Below are 17,747 nucleotides of genomic sequence, written 5' to 3'. Positions count from 1 at the left end.
TTTGATTTTTCAAAGTACAGTAAATGAAAGGGGATCAAGCTAGTATTCAAGAATGATATTTATATTATGATGTTATTGAAATCAGACATTTAGCAGTTTCCACCTATAACTCTATATGAATAAGAAAGTTCTTTTATGCTCTGTCTTTCCAAATCTAGATTTAAGACCACTACTTGGATTTTTGGTACATAAAAGCGTTTATAAAAAGTGAAATATAGACTCAAACAACAAAACTACTTACTTTATTATTATTATTTTTAATTTGGCCATGCTGCGTGGCTTGCAGGATCTTAGTTCCCCACACAGGGAATCAAACCCGGGCCCCAGCAGTGAAAGCGCTTTGTCCTAACCACTGGAGTGCCAGGGAATTTCCAAAACTATTTGGTTAAATTTCAACAAATATTCAGCATGATTGTATGTCAGTTGTCCTTTTGTAAAGCATCATTTTTTTTTTTTCTTGGAACTACAAATATCCCCAGATAATGTGCTAATTCTCAGTGAGTTTCCTACAGTTCCTGTAAATTTATTTGCCAGTGGTCTATTAATTACTGAATATTTAGATATGATAAATCTAACACTGTTCCTACGAAAACTTAGTGGCTATACTCCTTCTTCTAGAAAACTTATTTTATTACATAGTCTCCTATTTAAACATAATTTTTTATTGATATTAATCTTTTCTGAGAAATCTAAAATATGACATCTGTAGGGGTTATTTCAAGAGAAGAAATAACTGAATAACATACTGTCAGTGGTTATAACAAATCTATTATAGATCATAGGAACTTTTTGGTTTTATAAATATTTTAAGATTTTGTTAGTCCTTATACTCTTTTTCAGGATATTATTTTAACAGGAGAGGTCTTATTAAATTAAAATGATTGCAACATTTAGTTTGAGGTGTAATGTTCCCCAAATAATGTCAGCAAGTCTATATATAGATATTTCACTTACATTTAAAACATTTAAAGTATTTTTACATTCAGTAATACAGTTTCTTGATTAATATATTTCCAAAGTAAAGATTTCCTTCCTGTCCTCTGCTAATGTGATGATTACTTGAGAACTCTGCTCAGACTACTCTTTGAGTATGTTTCACTTTCTGTGGTTTACTCAAGTGCCTTTAAATTTTTTTTAAAGCTCTTTATTGGAATATAATTGCTTTACACTGTTGTGCCAATTTTTGAGGTACACCAAAGTGAATCAGCTGTAGTTATACATATACCCCCATATCCCCTCCCTCCCACGACTCCCTCCCACCCTCCCTATCCTGGCCCTTTAAGGCGTCACCATCATCGAGTTTATGCAGGAACTTCCCACTAGTAATCTGTTTTACATTTGGTAGTGTATACATGTCAGTGCTACTCTCTCACTTCGTCCCGGCTTCGCCTTCACCCCCCCGCCTCCCCCCCTCCACGTGTCCTCAAGTACGTTCTCTGCATCTGCATCTTTATTCTTGCCCTGTCACAGGGTTCATCAGTACCATTTCTTTTCAGATTCCATATATGTGAGTTAGCATATGGTATTGGTTTTTCTCTTTCTGGCTTACTTCACTCTGTATGACAGACTCTAGGTCTATCCATCTCATTACATATAGCTCAATTTCATTCTTTTTTATGGCTAATATTCCATTGTATATAATGTGCCAGATCGGCTTTACATTTATTCATCTGTTGATGGGCATTTAGGTTGCTTCCACATCCTAAAGGGCCTTTAAATTTACCTGCCCTCCAACTTAGGTAATTTATTAGTTTCCGATTTTACTGAATTTTAAAAAATGAAATGGCTTTATGCACACACATTAAAAAAAAACTGATTGGAAGAAAAAATACCTAAGTGGCTTCATTTCACAGGCCTAAATGAATGTTTCGTAATATTTACCAAATAAGTTTTTGGTCCTCATTGAAAGATTTATGTAGTCTACAACACAGAATTTGAATTGTGTGGAGATTTTGAATAAAAGTATTTTTTATTCTATTTTACACCTTTGTAAGATTCATCTTCCATCAGCCGAATTATGGATCTACTTTAGTAGTAAATAATCTAGTTGAATATTTAGAATTTTGCATAATTAAAAAATATTTTATGTGAAAGCATAGAAATTAAATAGATCAATAGTTATGAAAAGAGTTCTATTTCAACATGTTTTTATCTAAAAGATCAAAATCTTGATTAATGTGTATTTTTAAATCATGTATCAGTTTTATATATTATGCTGTCAGTATAAAATCCATATTTATAAATTAGATGGTCAAGTGGAACTAGATTAATGGAAATAATGGTTTTGGATATGCGTCTGGAAATGAAAATGCCAAAGAAACATGCCAAAGTGTCTTTGCCTAAGGCTTGTCTTTTATCACTCTAATAAATAGACTCTAGAAAAGAAACCATTAAAGAAGGATGGCAGATGAAGTACCATTAACAAATAGATTGCTCTTGGGAAAGTAATTCCAATCAATTATATGGTTAGATTGAGAAATGTTTCCCATGTGGGGTTTTGTTGCCCTATATAGAAGTATAAGAACTTTTAGAGGGGCATTTACCCACTATTCAATTCATTTTGATTAAAAATTGTTATGTACTGAGAAGTGTGCTTAAGTGGTAAGAAATTTAATGGTGGAAAAATGTGATTCTTACCTTGAAAGAGTTTATGCTATTCTTATTTTCTAAGTTAGTTTTTATCATTATGTTGTTAAAGATTATTGTTTAATTCTTAGATCAAGCTATCTAAAAATTACTTTCTTTTCATCAAAATGTTATGTAACTTTTTACTCATCATTGTGATTGTCATTAATAGTACTGCGCACGTAAGAGGAGAAAAGTCCCTGAAACTGTCGTTAGCCAGATTAAGTATAACTTGAGAAAATTATTTTAATGAAATGAAATATAGTTTTGTAAATATATAAAGGAGTCTTGTAATTTTGACATAATTGGCACATTTAATTTAAAAATTTGTACACTGGTATTAGATCTTTCTCAACTAAAAGAAAATCAATGTAGAAAAGCCTTTCTGTAATTATTATTAAGAATCATTAAAATGTTAATGATTCTGCTAACAAAACCTATTTCTTTTACATTCTACAAAATCAGTGTTGATATCAATTTCATTTATTCTTTTTTTTTTTTCTTTCTTAATAACATCTATTCTTCACTTCTGGATTACTTTAAACAGATGCGTTCAGGTCAGCTTTCTCGAAAATTGTGGGGATCTAGCAAGCGGCTCAGCCAGATTTCAGCTGGAGAAACTGAATATAATACTCAAGATTCCAAGTGATTGTTATTTCTACCTTCTGTCATGGATAACTGAAATTTGATTTATTGCTTTGTCACCTTAACCACATCTCTCAACTATCTTAAATGTTTCAGGGGTTTTATCCCTGCAAATCATTTAGGGATTACCAAAATTTGGTATGGTGTGTGTATAAATTCATAGGTTTTATTACTGTCCACTTAAAAAATTTCTGGTTAACATCATTGAATCTGATCTTAGTAACTAATTCTTGGTCTACACTACGGTGAATTTGAGAAAATACATTTGATTAGATTTAGTGGTTTATTCCTAAAGAGCATTAGATCCATTTTTAAAAACAAACTTCTAAAAATGAAGACGTTAGAGTCAATTCGCTTATTCTAAACAGCAAAAGTTGAGGTATTTCTAATAAAAGACTAGAGATAATGGGACAGTTGAGAGATTTGGCTTTTAATGCATACTTTAATCATTCTCCTATTTACTGACCACCATACTTAAAAATACATCAATTTATTTATGGAACTTCTATTTGGAGGTAATATTTTAAAGGCATCTTTTGCATACTTGGATATTCAAAACTCAGTATAAGTTACAGGTTTTCATGATAAGTTGAAAATAAGACTTTTGAAACTGGTACATTGGCTCATCCCACTACTACTTAGCATGTTACTAATGAGAATTTATTGCAATGTTATTATCCTTAAATAATAAAGTTTGAGTAGGAATAAGAAAAACTAGAGATACATTTTGTGGGTATATTTCATTTGTAGTATAGTTAAGGAAAAATGTGATTATGATTTTGATAGTCGGGTCCTTTTAAGTAGCATCTGCAGCTCAATTTATATCTGCAAAGTACGAAATTTCTTGGCTTTATCTTTATTAAACACTGTGTTTTCCCTCAATAATTATTGGAGTTAGCAGTGATACCCAAATATGTTACATTTTTACTTATTTCATATAATTGATGAATGAACTGAAAAGATAAGCATAATTTAAACTATCATTTAGATACAGTAATTTTTTAAAATACACATTTCTATTTCATATTACATATAACTTTAGAATTATAATTTAATTTTATTATAGGTAGCTAGATCTTACATTATGCTTTGCTATTCAAAATTTTAAAGTGAAAGGCTGATAATTTATTTTGGAATTCAAAGAGATTGTTAAACCTTGTGCTTTTACAATGTCTTTTTTTGTGTTAGGTCAGAAAGCTTTTACAACTACGTGTGCCCCTAATCTAAGATTCCACAGGTTTTGGGGGAATTTATGAATCCCTTAAAACTGTGTGGAAATTCTGTATGTTTTACAACAATACCTTTTTACAACAATACCTTTTTAAAATACGAATACTTTTTTATTTCACAAATTATAGATTTCCTTATATCCAGTTGTCTTCTCAGTTGAATCTTTGAGAAATTTTTCCTTTGCAATTCTCTCTTGTTGCCCACAGTATCTAGTACCCTTTTCTTTATAATCCTATGAGTGAGTAAAAAAATTATGAGAAGTAGAGGATTCTGTTAGGGAAACTTTTTGATAGATTTGATTCGCTTGTGTTAAGACTAGTAAAAAGTTACGGAAGAATTTTTTTTTCCAGTTATTTAAAATCCTCTGTTTTATTCAGTAAAAAAGTTATGTTTTTAGGTAAATCACACTGAAATAAACTGATGCAGAAAGTGTAAATTAGAGCATATGTAAATGTGAAGGTTTCCTTTTTGAGGAATTCTGCAATTGGCAAAAAATGTCTCAAAAGAAGTCAGTAGAGATAATCATGATATATTGAGATTTCTTCTATTATTTTTTTAATTCTGTTTTAATTTTTTATCTTATATATATTAGGAGGTTTCAAGTCAAGAGAGCCAAAATGATTGGGTTTTGGTATTTTAAATGTTGATTTTTTAAAAAACCTGTTTCTAAAACAAATGTTTGGCAATGTTTCTTTTGCCTATTTATCTAGAGATTTTGGTTAAGGATGCCTTCTTTATTTTTAAGGTCACTTAATATTGGTTTTGGAAGTTATTTTGGATGCTTATAAGTTAAAGAAAAAAAGTTTACCTTAGATTATTAGGGGAAAATTCCTAAATTTTTGGTATTTTACTTTGCTACTGTTTAGATGGAGGAACTAAACAAGCAGTTTTCATTTTACAGCACAACCCTGAAGAAGCTTTATTCACAGTAAAGTAGATAACCTACCTAGAGTAGTAGTAGATGTTCAGAGCAGTGGAATTAATCCTTATATTACACTTTCCAAAAAGTGAAAACAAAAAATGTAAAATTTTGAGGAAAATCTTTGAGAATATTAGCAATAGTCTAGAAGAACAGAACTTAAAGTTTATTAAATAAGCAAATATAGTAGTAGTATTAGCTGAATAATTCCTCTTTTAAACAGTTTAGACCACTGAATTAAAAATCAGTAGATAAAATCACTGGAAAGATACACTTTGAGCGATTCTGGTGTATTTGGATGTTATGCATAGAAATTACTTCTGTATTGTATAATGGGAGAAATGAACAGTATCATTACAGTGCAGTAACAGGTGGACATTTCAGATGATAAATATCTCAATTTCGCTGTTATATGAAGTGTGTTGTGTTTGAACAACTTTTCATCTGCTTTTGTTTCTTGACACTGATGATGGAAATATAAATCTCAGCATCCTGAAGCTGCAGAGAGATTTACACTAAGATAATGATTTTATTTTTAGAAAGTGAGGTCAAATATTAAAACATATAATAGAGGTACTCATTTAGAGAATAAAGAAGCTTTATAAGATTTTTTTCAAATCTTCTCAATCAGTATTCTGTCATTACTTAAGTAAAATTGGAGGAGAGAAGAAAACATAGAGCAGGGCATGAATGAAGCTCGGCCAGTTGTTTCAAGTCTTTTAAGCCTGTGAAGCTCATATCATCTATGAATAAATTTCTATTAATTTCCTTCAGGTCACAGTACTTTTTCAGGTCACATCCTTTTGTAGGAGAGAAAATGCCAAGTATTCATTTGTCATTAACAACAAATGACAGCGAGGCTTTTTTTCTCTATGTAAGGCATAGAAAAATTATCCTTCAAGAACTAGTATTGAAAATCAGTTTTATGCTTCTGAAGGAATAAGGATGCTCTCATAATAGAATTTAGATTTAAAAGCTGAATCTTAACCGAAGACTTTTTTGTATTTTGCTTGAATAGGAGTAGGTAGAGGAAATAGTTAACTTATATACTCTATTTTTATTTAATGATGACACATGGCCTTTGCCTTTTAAGTATATTTTATATTGTTATTACTAAAGAAATCACTAATGGAAATTCTGAATTTAAAGAGGTTAACTCCTTTTATATATTTATATTTATAAAGTGAATAGCATTGTCTTTATCACCTTTCCAATGAAAAGATGCAAGTGCATGGACTATATTAAATATAAATATATAAATATTAAATGATATCACATAATATATAGTATCATGTGGGGGTGTGTAGGTGTGAAGGTTGGTCTCTTCAAATACATCACCAAACATATCATCCATAAATAAGTTCTTTAGGATATAGTTTTGATATAAGAAGTAAATACTTTTTTTTTTTAATTTCCTAAATCTAATCTGCTGTTTTCCTTTATCAGGCAGACTCACAGCTTCTCCTAGTTAGTGACAACTTCTCTTATCAACTAAAACTGTTCTTTCCCAGGAAGTGACCAGTTTGAAACATTTTTATCACTCTAAACAAATACTGTTCGCAGTATTCTTTTTGCCTAATTCATTTATCGTATGCACGTTTGATTTGATTTAAACTTGATCATCCAGAACATTGTTCTGGAGAGTCTTCCTCTATCAGAGTCCTTGTTGTGTTTTTTTCCTGATGATATTAGGCAACAATATAGTGTTATCAGTCATAACTTCAATATTATTAAAATGTTGGCCACAACTTTACTTCTTTAATGTGAATCTAGCATTTTCAAGGCCATTGTTTCTTAACTGAGATTGTAGATCAGACTTCTCTGTGAAGTTTTATAAATATACAAAAGTTTAGGCATTACTCTGGACATTCTGAATCTCTTTACTTGATATTCTTGGTATAAAAAATTGTCCTCAGGGTTATTATATTAAATCTTAAAATATTTTCTGCTATAGAAATTATATCCATTTTTATAAATCAGATCTGATATTCATAGGCATATTTGAAAATAGGTTTAATCATTATCCTTGAAGACATTTTTTCTAAAATTTGCCTGGAATGGGTTTCTTATCTTTGTTCTGCATGCTACAGACACAACTAAATTTCCTTTTCAGTTTGCATTATTCTTATCATAAACTCTCTTCAGACCTCTCACATTTGAAAATTATAACTAATATTTGCCTCTAAAAAAGTGTGGTTTTGCTTCTTTTAGTTCCTAGTAACTATCAGTGAGTATTTTGCATATCTGAATTAGGTAACATTTTAAAGTATTAATAAAAAACATTAGTAACAAAATGCTAGATTTAAAACATAGACTTAGCTCTCTCATAGCCTTGAAGCTAGTAATTGATAGTTTTTCTATTTAAAAGCATTGGATAAATTCCCTAAGCATTTCTGAGGACTTTGGTAGGTATAGCCTCTGTATGGACATACTCTTTCATATGAAATCTTAGTATTACAAAAAAATAAAGCATTAACATTTAAGATATTTAGGAAATGATTTGATTTTCTACATTAAAATTATAAGACCATCTTAGATTATAGGAGTTATGATTTTCTTCAGTATAAAAAGCTTGTGTAAAAGTGGCTGTCTTATCAGGTACTTTTCTGGTAAACTAGTAATTCATCAGACACATCTTAGATTTATCTCACTGACATTTGTCACGTGGGTGATTTCTAAACAGATTGTAGGATTTGGACCCATGAAGCTAATGGCTTTAGTGAAAAATAAGAGGACAGAGATAAAACTGTATTTACTTTTGTCTTAATGGCTTTAATTTTATGAACTGAAAATTCAAAGGAAAAGAACAAGTGGAAAGTCACTAATTCAACACTTGTTTTCCTTTGTTTAGTTTTTAATGTTTCCTTCGAAACTTATTTTGCAAATATCACCATAATACCACAAGATTGTCACTGAAAAAGTTACCCATTGATTTTTCAAAGTTGACTGCTAGTGGACTTATGGATGTTTGTATGTGTGTGTGTGTTTTCATTTATAATATGATGGCTGTCTCATTATTTAAAATTTAAAACTTTTTGAATGTACAGACTGATTAGCTATATTGTTACAATGTAGCATTGTAATTTGAGAATTAGAAAACAAGTTAGGATTTAGGTGGGATTGAAAAATAAAATTATATTTTATTGATTAAATATAAACTTTTTAAAAAGAAGTCTTCCAATTGGACCTTTTGAAAATTTATTTTGCTAATAATATATTTCAGCTTAACGTGTATTAAAACTAGAGGTTCTGTGGTAGCCAGTGTGCTAAATAAATAGTTAATTTAAAAATGCTATTTTTGTTGTTCCTTATCTTGGAAACATTTTCCCACAATATCTAAGCAATGTGTTTTAAGATTTATTGGGCTTAACCTACAAATTCAACAAATCCTCTTCTTGCATTTTGGAAGAAAAAAAATTTATGATAAATATATTTTTCTCTTCAGAATGCTAAAATATATGAATCAATAAACACTTTAGAAAGTAGTTCTGGTAAGGAGATGTCAGTTGTCAGACTTAACTGAAAAAATTTAACCCTCTTAGTTTCTTATATAGGGATTAAAGAGAATAACTTTATTTATTCCTTTGGGATTTTAACTGCTTTTCTTGGATAACCTTCAGAGTATTTAGTTGCAATAGTTTCTACATTTCTTCCAAAATTATGGCATATTACAGTACATCTTACTGTTAAAGATCTTTTATAATTTTGACTGTTTTTTTTTCCTATTATGTTTATTACTCCTCTCTGAGATTCACAAATACCATCACCAAAAATTTTTTGTGGCTACTGTTTATTTTATAGTTAGCTTTACAGAAAGCCATATGGTATGGCTGGTCTGTCCCCTTCAGAAGTTCCTAACGGGTATGGCTTTCCTTCCCTCAGCTGTTTGCTTTTATAGATTTGGAGCAAAAAAATTTAGCAAAAAATAACCAGAGATCTAGCCAGTCATTTTCTATCAGATGCATTTCTACAGAAGTGAATTCATTAAGACTGAAAAGTATTAAACAGATATGATTTGTCTCTTACGTCAGTTTTTGGGACCCAGATGAAATAGGAGCATTTCAGTGTTATCATAGAGGTGACAGTGACTTGAATGCCTATATATATATATATGCACATAGTTAGTTCAGAGGATAGATGAAAATTTGGAATTACTTGTTTAAAAAATACTTGCAGATTGTGCTGCTACTTAAATATTTAAGAAATTCAAAAAGTTGTGTAGTTATCATAAAATGTTCCTTCTCATTTATTCTACTGGAATTGACCATGAAAAAAAGACTATTAAGCCTTATTTATATCTAATTATTGACTGTGCAAACTGTGACTCAATGAATATTTGTATGCCAAAAAAAAAAAAAGGTTTTAAAGTTGAGAAAGTTTTAGACTTAATAAAGATTGTAAATAATTTTGATTAGCATTCTCATTATAATGAAGTTACTGTTAATTTGGTGCAATACATTCTTCCCTTTCTCATCCTTTTAAAATTAAATATATAAGATGTATGTTTTGTTACATTGAATGCTGTTTTAAAATTTTTCTATGTGTGTGTATATGGGTAGATATTTGATTTGTTTCTGTATAGCATGAATGAAGATAATAATTGAAAATTTTGCACATTTTTTAGTCCTTTGGAAATTTGTATTCTAACAGTTTTTAAGAATATGCATTTATTTTGTACATAATAAATTAGCTTTGTATATGAAAATGGGTTTGAATCAAATAAAAAATGTTACTTTCTTCAGCTGATTTGTAGTTCTTAATCCACAGTCTGATTAGAACCTCAGCATTGGCTAAGTTATTTGAGTAGGCAAAGCATTGAATACAGTATTTGTTAAGCAGCAGATTGATCACTGCTTCTTTCTCATATGAGCACAATTTCTTCTGTAGTCCTCTGTGCACAAGATAAATGTAATATTAATTGACCAGTTTTTGTTGTATATAACAACAGATGTCAGGTGGCCCCTGCATTGGCCACTCCAGGGCTGGCACAATGAGTAGGTACATGAACAAAGTAGCCACAGTGGCAGAAATGGACTATCCATGGGCTTAACAGCATGAACCCTCCACTTATCAAGGCTGGTCTAGCTATTGCCACTACTGTACGTCCAACTTACCAACAATAAAGATAAATGCTTAGTACCCAACGTAGCATCATTCCTCAAGGACAACAATGGGCCACATGCTGGCAAGTTTTGTATCTTGGGCCTCTTTCATTCTGGAAGGGCTCGAAGTTCATTCTCATAGGAATAGACATGTATTTTATGTACATGGTTTGCCTTTTATGTCTACAGCGCCTTAGCCAGCACCATTATCTTAAGGGCAGTGGAGTATGTGATTCATTGGCTAGGGATTCCACATGACATCATCTCAGACCAAAGGACCCCCATTATAGTAAATAGGTGCTGGAGGGAGCCCATGACAATGGAATTCACTAGTCATATCACATACATCACCCACAACCTACCATCCTGATAAAGCATCAGAACAGCTTACTGATGTGAGGGGTAGTTGACCTGGATAATTAGGAAGAGGTACAGTTCCCATTACATAATGGAATATGTAATAGCATAGAACCCAGGTGACCTATTTGGGCACTACTTTGTACTTCTTTGCCCAGTTGTGACTGCAAATAGAGAAACCATAGTCTGAGATGTACATGATTACCAGAAATTCAGGCAACTGAGAATAATCCAGTCATTCTTCCAGACTAACCACCAGGCAAGCCTCAAGATCTGGTAGCTAAGTAAAGAGAATCTGGCATGGATAGAGGAGAAAGAAGATTATGAGTATCCACTGTGGTTCTCAGAAAAACTGCAGAGGCTAACTTCCAAGTTTTTTCTCAGGAAGAAAGTAAGGTGGGTGCTTAAAAAAAGGCCCAGCAAAGTAAAAAATTACACCAATCATTTGTGGATAATGCTTATTCCAAACACCCCACTAGGTTGGTCTAGGAGTTGTTGGGCTTGCATTATAGTTCCACTTCTCTCTCTGCCCAACCCAGATTCCTTCCTTCACATGTATTAATCCCTACTAAACATCTTGCACCTTAAACTCCAACTCAGACTCTGCTGGCACTGTTCAAGTACCCCATACCACTCAACCTGTAGGAACTTTATCAGTAGGACAGACTTCTAAATAATTTTTGAGATTTCTCTCTGATCTACTGGTGTGTATTATTTTACTAAGGCATCTAGGAAATTTCTACTTTATGCTCACCAGGTCTCATTAGTATATCATCAGAGTAATGGACAAACAAGATATTGTGTGGAATACCATTACCAACAAGTTAGAAATTTTATCTTATTATGTCACACAGGAGAACTGGCAAAGTCCTGGAGTAAAACACTGAAGTTGTAATGCTGTCTCTACTGGGTAAAGGCAAACAGTATCTGATTACCCTTATTCATTAGAATTGAGAAAAAATTTCACACCCATCAAACAGGCAATTTAATGGTGATAATTACCACGTGGATCAGAGTCCCAGCAGGAGACAGATGGCATGCTGAAACCAGTAACTAAAAGAGAGTTCAATAAAGGAAACATTTATGAAGATGTGTGAAGGGTTTAAGGAGACCACAAGGTTTCACTGCTCCAAGACTAGCAACAGAGGTGAGCTGTCACCAACCCTAAGCCTGAAGTGGCAAGAAGGGAGTTCCAATTCCTAGAAAGGGTATCTGTATGGGAAGGACGGTATGACAGGAGCTGTGGTCAACAGTGAGTCCACAGCATGAAAGCCAGGAGAATGAAGATCTTAACTTTACTTTCCTCTCATCCTCTCATCTTATGCTATTATTTCCCATTGGCCAAATCTGACCAGAAATCAGAGAGCTGGAGAACCCACTGAGTGCTCCTTTAATATGGACAGTATCACCTACATAGCAGAGCAAGACAGGCTCCTGCGCTGGACCCCATGCTTGAGAGACATCCACATATCACCAATCAATAAAAAAGCTAAAGAACACACGGGCAAATCAGTATCTGGTGGTCAATCAGGATTTAGTGGTTAATCAGGATTTTGTGGTCAACTAAACTTTTAATATCCACTCTCATAGCTAATACTGCTCAGGCTCTGGGGAATACTTCATATCTCATGTTCTATATCTTTGAAATAAAATGTGACTGCATCTAAATGCTATAAAGTTTCGTAGGTTGTGCTGATATGAAATTGGAGATAACAGTGGAAAGAGTATTTGAGCAAACAGATAAAAACAGATAAATTAGCAAATCTTTGTTCTCAGCATAAACACAATAGGTTTTTGCATAATGAAAAATCATTATCTTCTCTTAGGGTTCTATTAATGGACTGAAATACTCAGCAATTATTGTGGTGACCACGGTGGTTGCAACTGGCAGCTTAGGAACACTTTTCCATATTAAATTACTTTTCCTTTTAATATAATATATTTGTAGGTCTAGATACGATGTGAGTAAAGTGTGGTACCAATTATTTATATTACCCTACAGATTTCCTTAAGAGATGGTGAGAATCACAATATAAATGATACAATTATTAAGATAAATTTAAACTGTTTTATAATATTTGATGCAATAACACCGTTACCATATTCACCAACTCCGATTACAGCTGAACATAATAGATAAAAGTCATGGTTCATTTCTGAAGCTAAACGTTACTTTAAAAATTTTATTGATAATTCCAGTTGCTATTGCCTCAACAGTGCAAAATTTCATCAATTTGAAAGAATTAAAAAAAAACTATCCTATATATAAATTATGCCTCAATACACCCAAAAAGATTGCTTTAAAAAACCTATCCGAGAACGACAATGACTCAAGACAGGATAATTTGGCATTTCTGCCAACAGAAGACAAAAGATGTCAAAATCCTGATTACAGAAACAGAGATTGTGCTGAAATAAAGGGAAGAGAAATAAACTTTATGAAATAAATATATCATAATTTTAAAATTATGTATCTATATTTTATATTTGATCCAAACCTCACTTTTGCAGAACACTCAGATGTGCAATAATTAAGTTCCGCTACCTTTATCTTGTTATACGTATTTTAAACCCACTTGGAAAAGTGCTGGGCCAAAACGACGACAACTCCTAACGTTTTCTAGAAGGCGGGGTTGCTTTTTCCGCAGCAACTCAGTTCCGGAATCGCGGGCGTGTCTGGAGTCGCTTCCGCCAGAATCCCGCCCCCGGGCGTGGTTCGGGTCTCGCGGCTCCTCGGCGCCCTTTGCTCTCCCCGCCAGCCTGGCGGCCCAGGCCACGCCCCCAGCAGCCAAGGCCACGCCCCAGCGGCCCGCTCGCTTGCACGTCCCGCGGGCGCCCTCCGCCCACCCCTCCGCTCCTCGGGTCCCGCCAGGCTGAGGCGCTGCTGCCGAGCACGGCACCGAGACGTGGCTGTCGGGCGGAGGAACCATGTTGGACTTCGCGATCTTCGCCGTTACCTTTCTGCTGGCGTTGGTGGGAGCGGTGCTCTACCTCTACCCGGTAACCGCCGTCTCGGTCCTCACGGGCTCTGGCCGCCGCCCGCATCCACGTCGCGCTGCCCGCAGCGGGCCGCAGGGGGCGGCCCCGGGTGGAGAGCTCCCGCTCCGGCTCCCGCTCGGCCCAGCTCCCGTCTCGCGCGGGCCCGGCTCCCCGGAGCACGTGACGCCTCGCGGGCGCGCGCGGCCGGCGCTGAGGGCGGAGGGGGCGGTCGGCGAGACCACCCTCTGACTAGGAGCAAGGCGAGGCGGGCGGCTCAGCTGCGCGAGCGCGGCTGCCAGGCCCCGAGGGCTGGTCCGCGGTCCGGCCTCCCGGCGCCTGCCCTCGCCACGCCACTCTTAAGGGCAGGTCTGAAGTGCTTTGGTGGCTTTCGGGCAGTAAGTCTGCCCACCCCAGTACCATTTTCTAGTGTTTCTGGGAGGAACCTCCAGGCTGCTCCACTCCTTTCTCCTTTCCCGAGGATTCTCCCTCAGTATTTCTTTTGTCGTCTGCTTTTCCATCTGTCTTTCGACTTTCATTCTTGGAATCTCGAGTCCTTAAGGTCCAGACCGGGTCTTGCTCCTCGCAGGCTAAAGGGGACGTGGAAGGAGCACTGTGCAGGGGTTTAGCTGTGAGCTTCGTCTGTGAATCTCCTGAACCTTCTTTCTCTCCTTGCCTTCTTCAGCCTCAGAGGGTGGTTCTGAGAACAGAAGCTAATGGGTAACGAATTATCTACAAAACAAGGTGATGGTCTTGTAGAAGAAGTTGTAAAGCAGCGGAATAGTGCCAGATACATCTCTGACAATGACAGAACACCTTAAATGTTCTTGCTGGTAAATGGATTCGATTGGCATATTGCAACTACACAATCTGGAACTTTCAGTGTATCTTTTTTTTCTGAGAAATAGCCATCTAGAAGGTTAGGAGAATGAGGGCGTAGGGAAATGAGATTTCCAGGCAACTCGAAATTAAAATAAATTTCGTGAAATTAAAATTAGTCAGCATCGCTGTGTTTTTCCCCAGCTGTTTTTCTTCATTTGTGTGAAATCGGGCAGTTGACAGAATATTGTGTTTAATTAGATTTAGTGTTTTGCTAGGTGCTTATGACAAAAGGATACAGGGCAAGGGAGTGGTTATCATAATGGACCATGGAATCTAAGCTGGTAGAGTGGAAAATGAGTATATGACTGGGTGGGTTATAAGTCCTTTCGCAGTAAAAATAGTTTTTGGAGTCAAGAAATTAAACATAGAAGGAAAAATAGAGATTTGGATGCTTGATATTAAAATTTGGGGGATGGTGAAGTTATTGGTAATGTCAAGATCTAGAGTACAACCATGGGAATTGCGTGGCTTAGATCAGGAGTTTTGAGTCGGGAACAGACTGGTCAGGAAAGAAGATAAACTTCGGTAGGAATAGGAGTCTGGGGGATGAGGAAGGACCTGGGGATGGTAGTCCTGGGCTTAGTATGGTGTCTAAATGTAGGTAAGGAAAAAGGTGATAATAACATTCTGGGTGGTCTCAAGGCAGATGATAGTGATGAGGCTACGATTATCAGGGAGATTGAAGTTTTGCAGGGTCTTGCCAGGTGTGTGCCAATTTGGGGATCTCGCTCATCAATTAGCTATTTGGGAGGTGTGGAGTTAGTAAAGGGCAGGAGAGCATTTTGTCAGCTGTTCTGGGGCTCACTCTTCCTTTCTGCTGTTGAAAGGTGGAGGTTAGTGTAGGAGCCATCTTATCCAGAGCACGCAGACCTCTGCGGCTCCCTCTGCATGCCTGCTTTCTGAGCTGTAGAACCATGATTAGGGTGGTGGGGAGGGCGTGTACTTAGTATTTGCACATTGCTAAAGGTTCTTCACTTGAGCCTCTCAGTAGTTTTTGGAAAATATTTCAACATTTCTCTCATAACTACTCAGTGAACTAGTTCAGATATTGAGAGACGACAGTTGTATTTTCTTTCCCATGAAAATATCCATTCTGGAGCCCTCCATCATCCTTCCCCAGTCAGTAGTGGTTATCACCTGCATAGCTCTTGTCTGTTTACTATCAAAATTGGTATTCTCTTTGCCTGTGTTGGATACCCTCTTACCTGGGTGCCACATGAGTCAGTCTCTCTCTCTTTTTCTTTCAGTTCCATTATTTGCTGCACTGTGTCATTTTCTAGTAATTTCCTAAGAAAGTGCGCATGGAAAATACATTTTTGGGGATGTTGCTTGTTTGAAAATCTTTCTGTTCTAGCTTCACACTTGAATGATAGTTTGCTAGGTATAAAATTCTAGGTTGGAAATAATTTTCCCTAAGAATTATAGGGGTCACCACCCACCAGCCTGTTGTTCCTGAATCTGGACTCTCATCCAGAAGGATGGCAATCACGAAAATGGTGTCTAAGGGATCTGTATACTGACTTTTTGCTAATTGTTAAAGTCTTGCATCTTACCCTGCCTTTCTGGTTACTGAGTGCATATCTGATTGCTTCTTGTGGGAATCCTTCTCTATAGATCCCCAGAGGAGGCCTCTCAACTATGTCAATTAATCCCTGCTCCAGTGACTTAACACTTTCGAAAAAATTGGTTGGGTTGTTCATCCACTGTTGTCTCCTCTTCCATTCTCTTTATCCTTATTTTCTCCTTTTTTATTTCTTCACTTTCATTTTGTGGGATTTCAGGAAGAGATAGTAACTGTAAAACTCTTCAGTTAGTACCATTCAACGTAGTATCGCTCTTTTGGCATACATACCCCAAAGGTGGGAAAAAGTAAAGCTGTATGAAGATTTTCATGGCACTACCTATAACAATGAGAAAATGAAAGAAATAGCCTAGATGTTTTATAACACTATAACAGGAAGATGGTTAAGCAGTTCTAGGTACATAATGGAACACAGTTTAGCCTTTAAATGTTAAAAGTAATAAACATTCATTTATTTATATATAATGTTAAGTAGATGGAAAAAGGGCAGAATGCCAAACAAACTAATTAGTACTAGTTAAAATCATTGACAAAATTCAGAATTGATTCTGGAGTTGAATATTTTAGGTTATTTTCCCTATAGATATTTAGTTTAAAAATTATTTTATAAGAAGTCTTATTATAAAAGTAATATGCTTGTTGTAAAATAAGGAAATAACACTAATCTCTAAACACAGCGATCATAAACCCAGTACAAAATTGTAAAAAACTAAAATTTCCCCAACTTTTCATAGTTCATTCTTCAGAGGTTGTCACTTTAACAACTTGCTATGAATTATTTATTTCTATACTAGACACCTCTCTGACTGTATGACCCTGATAAAAATAACTGCATTAAAGCAAAAGATGAATATTACTTTTTTTTTTTTGATAAATTCTTTGACTAGAAAGAGGAGAACTAGTTTAGGAATGAAACTTATAATCATGGCGTTGATCTTTTTTGGAAAGCCAAGCCAGATGGGACCATATACTATCTCAGAACAAAGAAAAATGTACTTATTATGTATTAATAGATGTAGAATGGATGCTAAATTCTTCAAACACCTTAGTTTAATTGACAGAGAGGAGGAATATTAGGATAATTCTTTTCAATACAAAGAATCCAGTTTTTATATTTTAATTAATTATTTTTTATTTATTTATTTTTTTGGCTGCATTGGGTCTTTCATTACTGCACACAGGCTTTCTCTATTTGTGGTGAGCAGGAGCTACTCTTTATTGCGGTGCCCTGGCTTCGCATTGCGGTGGCTTCCTATGTTGCGGAGCACGGGCTCTAGGTGCGTGGGCTTCAGTAGTTGCAGCATGTGGGCTCAGTAGTTGTGGGCTCGTGGGCTCTAAAGCTCAGGCTCAGTAGTTGTAGCACACAGGCTTAGTTGCTTCTTGGCATGTGGGATCTTCCCAGACCAGGGCTCGAACCTGTGTCTCCTGC

General features: G+C 35.2%; 2 protein-coding genes across 6 annotated transcripts in view; both read left to right on the top strand.

Annotated features, from left to right (window-relative positions):
- The window catches only part of NBEAL1 (neurobeachin like 1), a 151,212-nt gene extending 141,112 nt beyond the window's left edge, over positions 1-10,100 (top strand). For all 3 annotated transcript variants that reach the window (XM_057744659.1, XM_057744661.1, XM_057744658.1), the window contains one exon: positions 3,173-10,100. In XM_057744659.1, the coding sequence (XP_057600642.1) occupies positions 3,173-3,274 (102 nt within the window). In that variant the 3' untranslated portion in view covers positions 3,275-10,100. The remainder of the gene's footprint in view (positions 1-3,172) is intronic.
- Positions 10,101-13,683: 3,583 nt separating this feature from the next.
- Positions 13,684-17,747, top strand: part of LOC130858210 (cytochrome P450 20A1) — a 64,492-nt gene continuing 60,428 nt past the window's right edge. For 2 of the 3 annotated variants that reach the window (XM_057744297.1, XM_057744298.1), the window contains exon 1: positions 13,684-13,878. In XM_057744297.1, coding sequence (XP_057600280.1) covers positions 13,807-13,878 — 72 coding nt within the window. In that variant the 5' untranslated portion in view covers positions 13,684-13,806. The remainder of the gene's footprint in view (positions 13,879-17,747) is intronic. The other variant, XM_057744296.1, reaches the window with a different exon arrangement.

Source organism: Hippopotamus amphibius, chromosome 8 (assembly GCF_030028045.1).
Source record: "Hippopotamus amphibius kiboko isolate mHipAmp2 chromosome 8, mHipAmp2.hap2, whole genome shotgun sequence".
Classification (NCBI taxonomy): domain Eukaryota; kingdom Metazoa; phylum Chordata; class Mammalia; order Artiodactyla; family Hippopotamidae; genus Hippopotamus; species Hippopotamus amphibius.
Note: the sequence above shows the minus strand (reverse complement) of the source record. Positions and strands in the feature narration are given on the sequence as shown.